The 11056-nt window shown below is 33.1% G+C and overlaps 1 protein-coding gene across 2 annotated transcripts; it reads right to left on the reverse strand.

The window, feature by feature from the left end:
• Nucleotides 1-1161: 1161 nt before the first annotated feature.
• LOC133182988 (selenoprotein N-like) lies at nt 1162-10990 on the reverse strand. Of its 2 annotated transcripts, XM_061317894.1 has the most exons (9): nt 10373-10989; nt 10039-10155; nt 9213-9580; nt 8892-9043; nt 8015-8256; nt 6519-6728; nt 5898-6100; nt 3323-3448; nt 1162-2414 (listed from the first exon to the last, which is right to left on the reverse strand). In XM_061317894.1, exons 1-9 carry the CDS (start codon nt 10880-10882, stop codon nt 2315-2317), a joined length of 2028 nt encoding a protein of 675 aa, XP_061173878.1. In that variant the 5' UTR covers nt 10883-10989; the 3' UTR covers nt 1162-2314. The 2 variants fall into 2 exon arrangements, with proteins under 2 accessions (XP_061173878.1, XP_061173879.1); XM_061317895.1 differs by lacking the exon at nt 3323-3448 and having other exon boundaries at nt 1162-2266; nt 10373-10990.
• Between the last annotated feature and the right edge of the window lie 66 nt (nt 10991-11056).

Raw genomic sequence — 11056 nt, forward strand, 5'->3', positions numbered from 1 at the left:
CAGTATACCCCCTCTCCTTCGGAGCGGGGGTATAATAAATCTATATATAATATATATATATATAATATATATATATATATATATATATATATATATATATATATATATATATATATCTTTATTTGTACAGAATTTGTGTAAGAACTATCTGGTTTATTCCTTTTTTTTATGTCTTTCTCCTATCAATCATGCAACTCTTTCTCTCTTGTGTGTATGTCTATTGTATTACATGTATATGACTATATATAAATGTTAATTTACAATGTACTTTCTTTTTGCCCCATGAGGGCCCTTAATTGGTAAATAAACAACTGAATTGAATTGAATTTATATAATAATAATAATGAACTGATTATTTCTTTTGTTTATATTAAAAATCAAGTTTAAAGTTTACATGTAAAACATCTGGCTGAAATTAATACCCCCATCACTCAAATATTCTGAATGATTTCATTTTGATGGATATTGCATAATCTCTTAGAGATATTGGAAGGAAAATTGATATCATAACTCCCAATGACTTAAAAAATCACTCTCAGATATTGATTTTGAGGTCAAAAAGACAAAGTTCATGGTATGAAATTTTTGTGTAATTTACGTAAAATTCAAGTCAGTTATCTGTGAGATTTTGCTCTTTATTACTTAAACAGAAGACTCCTGTCGATTTAGAAGCCAAATAACTTCCCTGAATTTTCAAAAGAACTTTGATTTCTTAAGTTCAAATTTTAGATAATGCCCTTTGGGCATTATAAAATTTGATGAAGTGACCAACTTCATGTCATATCCCAATGAAACTCTAAAAATGAGATCTTATTTCTTGAATAACATACTGTTGACAATTTAACTCCAAAATTGTAAGCATCTTTCTCTGGCTGCATAGTACTTCATTCCAAATATTGCATGTATGTGACACTTCATGTGTCCCCTTTGTTTAATCACATTCATTTATAGTCACACAGTCTATTGCCATATCTTAGAACATATACTAGATCTAATCTCTTTGAAGTAATTATTTTGAATCATAGAAAGAAATTAATGTTTAATTCATGCAAGTCTTGCTAACTTTACACATTGTTTTCCTCCCAGAATTGTGCAAATATACATATAGATGTGTATCATACAGAATAAATGAATGATACCTGGTCATTAAGAACATAATAATGATTTTTAAAATCTTTATTACAAGAAATAAAGCAGTAAAGAAAGTATAATCACAGACTGATCATCCTGGTTACAAAATCACACAGCATATCTACAATAATACTAAGAGCATTGTTATGAAGACTGCTATCAGGTACATACACATTAATATGGATTGACTATTATTTTTTCTGTCAGTGATGAGTTGTCTGCCCATTATTATTCCTCCAGCCATGTCAAGTTTAAAAAAACTTTTAGACAAAGCCTTCATTACAGATAAAAACAGTTCAAGTCATCAATGGACAGAAAACTGATAGTCAATTATAATATAAATGTACATGAAACATTCTTCATAAATTAAAGTAAAAACTGTCTTGGTAAATCATTTTTTACTATGATAAAAATGAAACTGATATTTTGATTTGTTTGCTTGTGACTTTCTAAAGTTTTGATATATATAAATATCTTAAAGGTTGCTGATAATTGTTAGGTTTTTAAATACAACATATGTTCAATAAATTATCCAAGGATATGGATGCAGGTGTGACTGTAATATGCCAAAATATCTATTTCATTGGATGAAAAATCATCAGAATCATAAAATTCACAGAATAATATGAATGAGATATATAAACAAAGAACAAAATTATGCAAAGAGAAAAAAGCATAAAAGTTATAATAAAAAGTCATAAATTGATAAAAAGTCCCCCCCAAAACAGTAACAGCGAGAGACGAGATCCATTATTGCTAATAGAAATATAATTTACTATAATATTAAATACCTGGTATTGTGTGTTCAATACCCTGATTGTAGAAGACTCATACAATTATTTACATTACAAGGACTTCAAATACTTATAAAATCTTAATACATAAATAGATATAATAAATGAATTTGGCAATTGTCCATAATATTGGATTTCTTTGCAGATTTAAACTTGCATGGATTAGAACAATCTAGAACCAGATACAATAAACTTATAGTAAAACATTTAAATTTATAAAGTTCCAGTGATTTGTAAATAGAAGCTGAATTTCTGTTTATGTAGATGGTTGGTATTCTTTTGACCTTTTAATTCCCTCCTTCAGAAAAACATGGTAGTAATAGGTATGTGAATCCTCAAATCTGCAACAAAAATGGACAATGTTGAAAATAGGGGGTGAGTGTTAATTTTTACACAGTTCTAAAAAATGCATCAGGCATGAAAGGAGCTGATTTCTGTATGGCATGCTGTAGGAATTTCATGTAGTGGTATTCTTGTGGACCATTAAATCTGCCAAGAAAAAAAAAATCAAAATTCAAAATTAGTGATCTACAACAAAATTGGCATGCAGTGAAAAAAAAACAATATTTTTTTTTCAGACTGAACCCAATTCTTTCTTATTTAAAATAATTCCATGCTTAATTACATCAAGAAAGAGTAAAGAACTTTTACTATATTAGCTTGATTTGTTTTCTTTTCATGAATTATCTTAAAAACAAGCAAAAAATTATAATATATTAGCATTATCAAAGGCTGAAGACAGGTTAACCAAAGCAACAACTGACAGAATATTTAATGCATACACAAAACCTTAGTACAGATAAAAATAAGCAGTGTGTACATAATATACCCTAAACCATAGTGAACAAACAATTAGGTTAAAAAACTTGATAGTATCCAAGAATTCAATGCCACTTATCAAAATTAATCCAGTTTTAGAAATACTTTTCATCATCAGGACAGTTCTTACTACCTTCAAGATTAAATTTAAAAGCAGGTAAAACATGGTCTGCAGATAATCACCTCTAAGTATTAGAGTAGTTGTGATGGTAAGGGGAGATAACAAGATTCATTAACATGGTTCTAGATTGTGAAAAATCAAATCTCAGTTTTGCTTTAACCACATTCGAATATCATATCTGGTCCCTCTCTTCTTTACATATCCTAATCCATCTGTCCCAAAATTGATCCATAACAGTACAATTAATGAGCATGCCCATGCATTTTGTTCCTACAGGGTCTATGTCACCAAGAGTGATGTGCAATGTTGACCAAACATGTATTAGGTGTTAAGTTCACAACAGAGAGACAATGGCAAGTGAGCGAAAACAAGAACTGTGAGAATTAGATTTGTAAAACTCTTTAAACACTCCCAAGTGTTGAAGAGACTATACTAAAGTCATCACGGCCATACATACCCATCTGCTTTAAATTTTTCCATATCTTGTTTTAGGCGGGGGCACATCGTGTCCCCTTGAGGTCCTCCTAGCCTATTAGAAGCTGTAATTTTCTTGGGTTTGGGATTGACTTTTTCGATGAATTCCCTGTAAAAAGTTTATTCCATGATAGAAGTTCCCAAATAAATGGGCATTATAATTCACACTCCTGAACACTTAAATACCAGTAATGGAACCTATGTTGATTACATGTATCTACTCAACCTGTCGGAAGTGTGTTTAATTAATAATTTTTTTTTATTTACAAATCCAATGTTTTCCCCCTAAATGTATAAAGATCCATGCAAGCCATCTGCATTGTTTTAATTTTAACCTCTTGTTGTGGAATTGTGCATTACTCTTATGTAATTTTACGTCATGCAGAAAAAATAATTTATTGCGTTAGTAAACCCATACTTGTGCTACTTTATAGAATGTGAATATAATAGGTATTTGTCTCCTGCTTACAAGATTTAAACCAATATAATAAAGTACGGAACTAATCCAAACAGTAAGATTCATGCATATGCAAAACATTGGGATTATAACAATTAAGGGAATCTCTGACCCATGCAGACAAATTCATATTCCCAAACTCCATGCATACAGTTCTAAATACCCAAAGAAAGATAAAACATAGTGTCAGACTCTGTACATTTTGTACGTCAACATGATTCAATCTCTGCTACACCTAGGGCTGCTGAATGCTCTTGTCTATAGGAAAACTCGAGAATATGATCATCATTAAATTCTGTACAGTTGGCTAAAATCTAGAGATTTGTTTACATTATTTTTCTCTTTAGAGATGTAATAATAAGTATTGATTTTAATTAAATGCTCAATAAATGAATAATCTGCATGAAAAATTGGTAAAAATTAGAAAAACAAGCATAGCAAAGTAAACACTGGCAACATTTTTCTTCTGAAAGTTGTTAATTGATAACATTTTTTTTTTATTGTTTTATTGGTGAATCTGTTTCCCAGTCCTGAAATCTGAAATCTAAAACAAAATCAGATGACATTAATGCTTCTTCTTCGCATTACCTCAGCTCCTTTCAAATATACACTATACATGTATATATATAGGTAAATATTTATGTAGTTGAGGGTAGCATTAAAAATCCCAAGATTGATTGATTGTATGTTGTTTTACGTCCCGTTCGAGAATTTTTCACTCATATAGAGATGTCACCATATACTGGTGAAGGGCTTCAAATTTAGACCTTTACTCGGCACTCAGGGCCATTGAGCAGTGAAGGTTCTTTATTGTGCCAATGCCTACCGGGGCCTCGGTTTTTAAGGTCTCATCCTAAGTACCAGCAACTTTCACTCCAAAGTGCTTGGTGAAGGAAGAGTTGCTACCTATTTTTTATCAACTTAGGTCAGCCGTGATTTAAACACACAACCTTCTGATCACGGACTGACTGAGCTACCATGACGGCTAAAAAAAAAACAAGAAATTCATTGGCTAACAATGAGCAGTTGAGGTTGACAATGGTTTTCTTGGAGTGAAAATTTCCAATGTTACCCTTAACTACATGCAATATTTGTTCTATTATGCTGAATGTGAACTGTATGCACATACACTTCACACAGGTGTTTTTTTTTAAACACTGTAATATCAATTAATATAATATTAAGTTAGATTTTCTGTTGCTAGATAATTTCATGATGGAGGGCATGGTTTCTGTTCTCAGAAGGTAACAATATGGCTTTTTTAAAAATGTTTCTTGACCAATCAGATTCAAATAATTTACATGAAAGTATAATAAAATGAAATAAAACATTTTCCAAACTGTTGCTTTGTTTAAAAAAAAAATCTACTTTATAAAATAACATAATAGCATCATTTCCAATTTATTTGTATATCCCTGGACAACAGTCAAATGTAACCTAAAACAAAGTGAATGCTAAATATGAATATGATAAAAAATGAATATTATTAATTGAAATGTAAAATATTATTTTAGTAAGTGTAATAAGACATGGGTGCATTGACCAGGTAGCTAACTGGTAAGAACACCTGCATAGTTAGGGGATGGTTCAAGGTTTGTGTCCAAGTCTGGCCAAAATTTTCCTCTCCTGTTACATTTGAAATCAAAACTTAAGGGTAGTTAAGAGGAGTATAAGTGAAGTTTTTCCAATAGAAAACCTCAAGGGAATAGGAAATCAAGGACTCTTTCAATAGCAAGATTCATTTATTTCTTATTTAAATACAGCAGTGCTTTTAGCTATTGTCAATGGAACAATCAAGAAACTCTTAATCCTGCAGCTCTACATGATAGCTCTGCGTAAGTTTAATGTGTTGCTCTGTTTTGTAGCATAAATTTTAGCAAGTTTTCAAATAAATACCATAGGTTTTTCTAATTGGAATTCATGTATCATTTTGATTTCTTTAATGGCTTGGAAGAAGTTTGGCCATCCATATATATATCTATTTGAAAGTAAACCTAGCATCACTTTAACATTTATGTAAATTTGGACTAGCAGAGTCTTGTCAAAGGTTGTCCTGTTTTAATCATTATTAATTTAAAAACAAATTTTCCCATACTCTTACCCAAATGTCCCTGTTAGAGTACTGAAGAGGGAGGGTTCAGTTTCACCGTCCGCCCCTTCATCCATGAACTCATTGGCATTGACCTTGTGAAGAATGGTGCCATTTGGTAATGCCACCATCATCATGACTGGGAACTTGTAGTTCTCCAAGAAATGACTGGCGATCTTGCTGTACTCAGGTTGATGAGGATCTTTCTCAAGTTCCTGAAAAGGGGGACATAAATAATGAAACTATCTGCATAAAAAAATACATTAGAATTGTTATATTTAAATGGTGTGCCGTGTGCCTATTAGCAAGTGTAGAAATAATTTGACTGTAAAGCACTTAGTTTACATGTAATATTCTTCTAAATAAATGAAATGGAATGAATACAAGAAGAACTTGAAGTTGAATATGACAAGTTCCATTGATTACATTATGACACAATGATGAAATCTATGGGAAGGGGTAACAGTTTTTGAACAGCTAAATATTCAGTAATAGTAAACAGGGAAGTGTGGGTCAAACACTATTCATATCAAAAAAAACAACACAATAAAACTGTGTATGTCACTTTTACATGTATATGTGTGTATTGGCCTTAAAATGAGACACATCTATTAGTATTAGTGTCACTTTTACCTTCAAATCAGCCACGAGTGACCAGCTGCTGACAAAGCTCTCATTGAGGAGAGCCAGGATGGGCGTACTCTCGAGGGCCGTTTCCCTCAGAGTACGCCCGGAACCTCAGCAGCTCTGATCGTCCAGCGCACCCCAAAGTAAAATGTGGTGAACCAGACGATTTTCTTTTTTGGCTATTTCAAATGCATCTGTGAAGTTGTGGTACACAATCTGCAATGTAAACATAGACTGAATTTCTGTGATCTGTCAAAAATGCAATACAATTCACACATGTTCTGTACTTGTATGTCAAATCTGTCACCAGAATTTCATTTCATCCAATGAAAAAATTTCTGGTTTTTCTATATTGATCTTACTAGAAAGGCAGTTATTCAGAAATGGCTTAATTTTACAGAACAATAATGACAAAATACAGGTCACCTTCTGCTAATCTTAATATTTATATCTGAGAATTCAGGGTTGCAAATAACATTTTAAACCTTAGGGGCCATGTGGGAACCCAACTTCACAAGTTTTACTAGCCCACATCGATATTTTGGGGACCACAATTTTTCTGTTCACTTAGTAAAAACTCTTTTTTTATTATAATCTCAGAGAAAAATATTTTATTCTCCACAGTACGTATTTCTTTTCAATTTTTCATCGTATGGATTTCGACATCATTTGTATGAAATTCCATGTTTTCATTCCCTTCAAGGATTTATTTTGAATTACAGTGAAAACTGTCTAATCTGACAACTGTGCAATCCTTCACACTGTGGATTCCCACGTTTAATTTCGTTCCCATTTTACGATTTTCCTTTTATTTTTACACTGTGCAATCTGACTTCCTGTTTATCCGACACAAAATTCGTCTCCCAGTGCATGTTGGATTAGACAGGTTTCACTGTATATGTTTCCATCGTAAAATAACAGAGAGCGTACTTTGCCGACATTCAAAGTTCATAACATGAAATATTTTAACCCTTGGTAAGCTGCAAAAAATCAGAAAACATCTTCAACATTCTTATTTCAGGAGGAAAATTAAAGAACATAAAGCTGCTAATTGTGAATAATACAGAGTGTGCATCTTAAAAGGATATAGACAAAAACCCACTACCGATGATACATAAAAGGAAAATTAAATAAATGTTGAAGGAATTTTCATACTTTTAAGGAAGTGTATCATCAACATGATTCTAGGCCTTGAAAATGTTTTATAGGAAGAAAACAGTGAAAATGAAAGTGCATTTGATGGTAGAACCAATCCACAATCTGGTTCCGGAAAAGGTCCAATAAAATTCTTACTTGCCATTTAGGTTAAACATCCTCAAGAGTTGGTCGCCCACAGGCAAAATTACTGGCATTTGTGAGAGGGCAAGTAGTTATTTACAACCCTGGACTTGCAATATCTATTCATTAAAATCTTGCCTAACTGATCCTGATGCTACAGTACACATGCACAAAATTTGGGAATTAGAAGAAGATATCTAAACAATAAATAATGCAAGTTTTACCTTTTTGAAAGGATAAAAAGCTATTTCTAGATTCCTCTCAGCATCATACATGGATATTTCCTTTGTCCACTTCATATTCTGGACAGTTTTAGCCATGTTTTTATCCTCAGGCAGTTCTTTCCCTTGGTCCTCCTTGGGGACTTTCTTAGATGGACTAGAAATTGTTATCTCCATTTGAGGCATGAAGCCAATATCTACTTCCATGTTTTCATCTGTTTCTGGACCATTCAGCCACTCCATGTCTGAAATACATTACAAGATGTTAGTATTCAAATTGAAAAGAAAAAATGCTCGCCTTGATTATTGCAATAAAATTTTGGTAAATAATTTATATTTCATTTTTGGATGTTATTTTTCAAAGTCCTAATTGATTTCGATTGTTTTCTCTATTCAACTGATAGTACAAAGAATACTACATGTGTAACCCTCCCCCCATGTGAATATAATTGCAAAGTCCATGTTGTGCTATGGAAAACCCCAACATTCTGTCTGATCAGAACATGAAATAGAAGATGCAAAATGGCACTATGTAATAAAGATTCTGTGAAAGTCTCATTAAAATTCATTCAGTGGTATAAGAGGAGTTGTGAATAAGAGATGGTTACCCCCAACATTATAGAAAGAATGTCAGTGTCTATGTTTTGCTATAGGAAACCCCAAAAATGTGTCTGACCAAAATGTAAAAGAGGAGATGCACAATGTCACTATGTAATAAAGATTTTGTGAAAGTTTCATTAAATTGCATTCAGTGATGTAAGAGGAGTTGTGGATAAGGGATGGCTAAGCCCAAGTGTAATGGACAGAATGACATCCCTATCACTATATACCACTGCTTTTCAAGCAGGGGGTATAACTTTGCTTACATGAAGTAACTTACCAATATTGAGACGTTTGTCTGTTGGAACATACATGTGAAAATACTGAATGTGTGAGCCATCTCGAGATATTATGAGACTGCCCTTGAACTGAGCTGGTGTGAACCAAAAAGGATAATATGGAGCCTCATTGAGTTGAAACTCGGCATGGATCCTACAATTAGAGACAGATGTTAGTTTGTTTTATAATGAATTATGTAAAATAATGATTTAAAATGACAGGGCAAGAAAAGGGAAAGTTGATTAACTAGATAAATTTTAAATATAACAAATTCCAGGAAAAAAAAATCAACACACACTTATAGCATGTATAGGACTTTTACCTAAATACAATTTCAACATATTTGTCATTGAATGCCCTCACAGTGGCTTTGGCTCCCTGAGGAGCAAACCTTGTTCTGAGGAATGGACGAGGATGGAACATTGCTAAGAGTCTATGAATGAGGACTAGTCTGTCCTCCACCTTAGGAGGATTGTAGCGATTACTGGATTTCATCTGCATGTCAAATTTGGCAAAGATTCCTTCATCCATGGTATAGATGTCATAAACTTCTCCAACTTCATTGAGCAGTTTTGGGTCATCTGGGAAAAAGGCTTCTTTAAAGTGTCGAGCACCATAATTATTCCATTCTTGGGTCAAAGTTGTCCATTTCTTTAACCCGATCAAGGAATCCATATTATCAGACAAGAACTAGAATAAAGGTCAAAGTTATAAAGTAAAATTGAAACTTTGTAATGGTTTGTTCTAATTTCATTGTTTGTATTCTTGCTCTTAGATAATATGGTAAACATTTTAAATTAAAGGATAAATATGAAGGATCTATCTTAATTTTGTTTCAGTCAGTTTCATTTTAAAATACTAAAAGATTCATGTTACAATTTCAGCAACCTGTTACATTCACATGGATATCATTTTTGAATTTTGATAACAAAATTTCAGCATCTGTGCCATATCAACAATGAAATAAAATCCTAACTGCTTGTTTGACAAACATATTATGCCATGCAACAGCTGACAAAACAGCAAAAGTAACTTTTTTGTATTAAAGTGTTGTGTAAAGCTATAAATCATTGTACTTCAAACAGTACTGTCCAAACCAGTATTATCAAAAATTATATTCATAACACTGTATTAAGTTTGTTACTTACTGATTCATTGAAATCTTTTGTCATGGTTTCTAACAGAAGAGGTTTAAAGCTGGCTCTGGCTGTCAAAACTTCATCATCTTCATCAATAAGCTGCGTGTACTCTGGAACTGCTGTTATCTGTATAAATAAATAATCATGAAACAATATTGAACATGTCATTTTCAGAAAAAAATTCATATTTTGAATAAGATTTGAATTTGTAAAAATTTTGCCAGCATAACTTGCATTAATTGCATTTTAAAGAAATTACCAACATTAATAACATGTTAAATAACCAGCTTTAACACTGTATACATGGTACCATTATAAAATGCTACATTATTGCTGTCCTTACATTTACACCATCTCCTAGCAGCCTGTAGTACATAGCTTCATATTCCTCCAGGGATAGTTTTCCATCCAGATCTCGATCATACTGACGGAAAAAATCCACCCCAGCCTCACCAATGACGCTCTTCAGTCCGGATTCAGGATCCCATGGGACAATGCCGTAATAATACTTCCATACCCTGTCTCCAATATACCCACCCATGGCAATGAAGCCAATGGCTAAAATCACCAAGACAGGATAGCATATCCACTTAGGTATGGCAAATATTATCCTGTTGGCAGGAATGTAAATGATATCAGGTTGTTGGTATGGCACTTGTTGCGGCAGAGGTTGCTGTTGCGGTGGTGCTTGTGACTCTTGTGGACTTGTCGTGTCTTGTCCAGTTTGGTCTTTATTTGCTGCCTGCTCTGCTTTAGGTTTTTGTCGACCTTGTTTTCGATTTCTTAATTCTGTCTCCCCATCGCCCCCCGGATCAGGGCCGGAGGGTTTTGCCGAATCCTCCTTCTTCGGCATTTCCCCTTCCAGCTAACGTGGCTACCTCGTCATGGAAGTAGTCACGTATACACTGATAAAAAACTTCCTGATAGGCCTACTGCGAAATACACCGACCTCGTTGCTTGCCCAAACAAGTCGACCCGGAACTCATCGTGTGCGACAGGTGCGTTCTCGAGGCTAATTGTATTCGGC

The sequence above is a fragment of the Saccostrea echinata genome, unplaced genomic scaffold (assembly GCF_033153115.1).
Source record: "Saccostrea echinata isolate AGI-Se365-2 ecotype Australia unplaced genomic scaffold, CSIRO_AGI_Sech_v1 ptg000009l, whole genome shotgun sequence".
NCBI classification, from domain to species: Eukaryota; Metazoa; Mollusca; class Bivalvia; order Ostreida; family Ostreidae; genus Saccostrea; species Saccostrea echinata.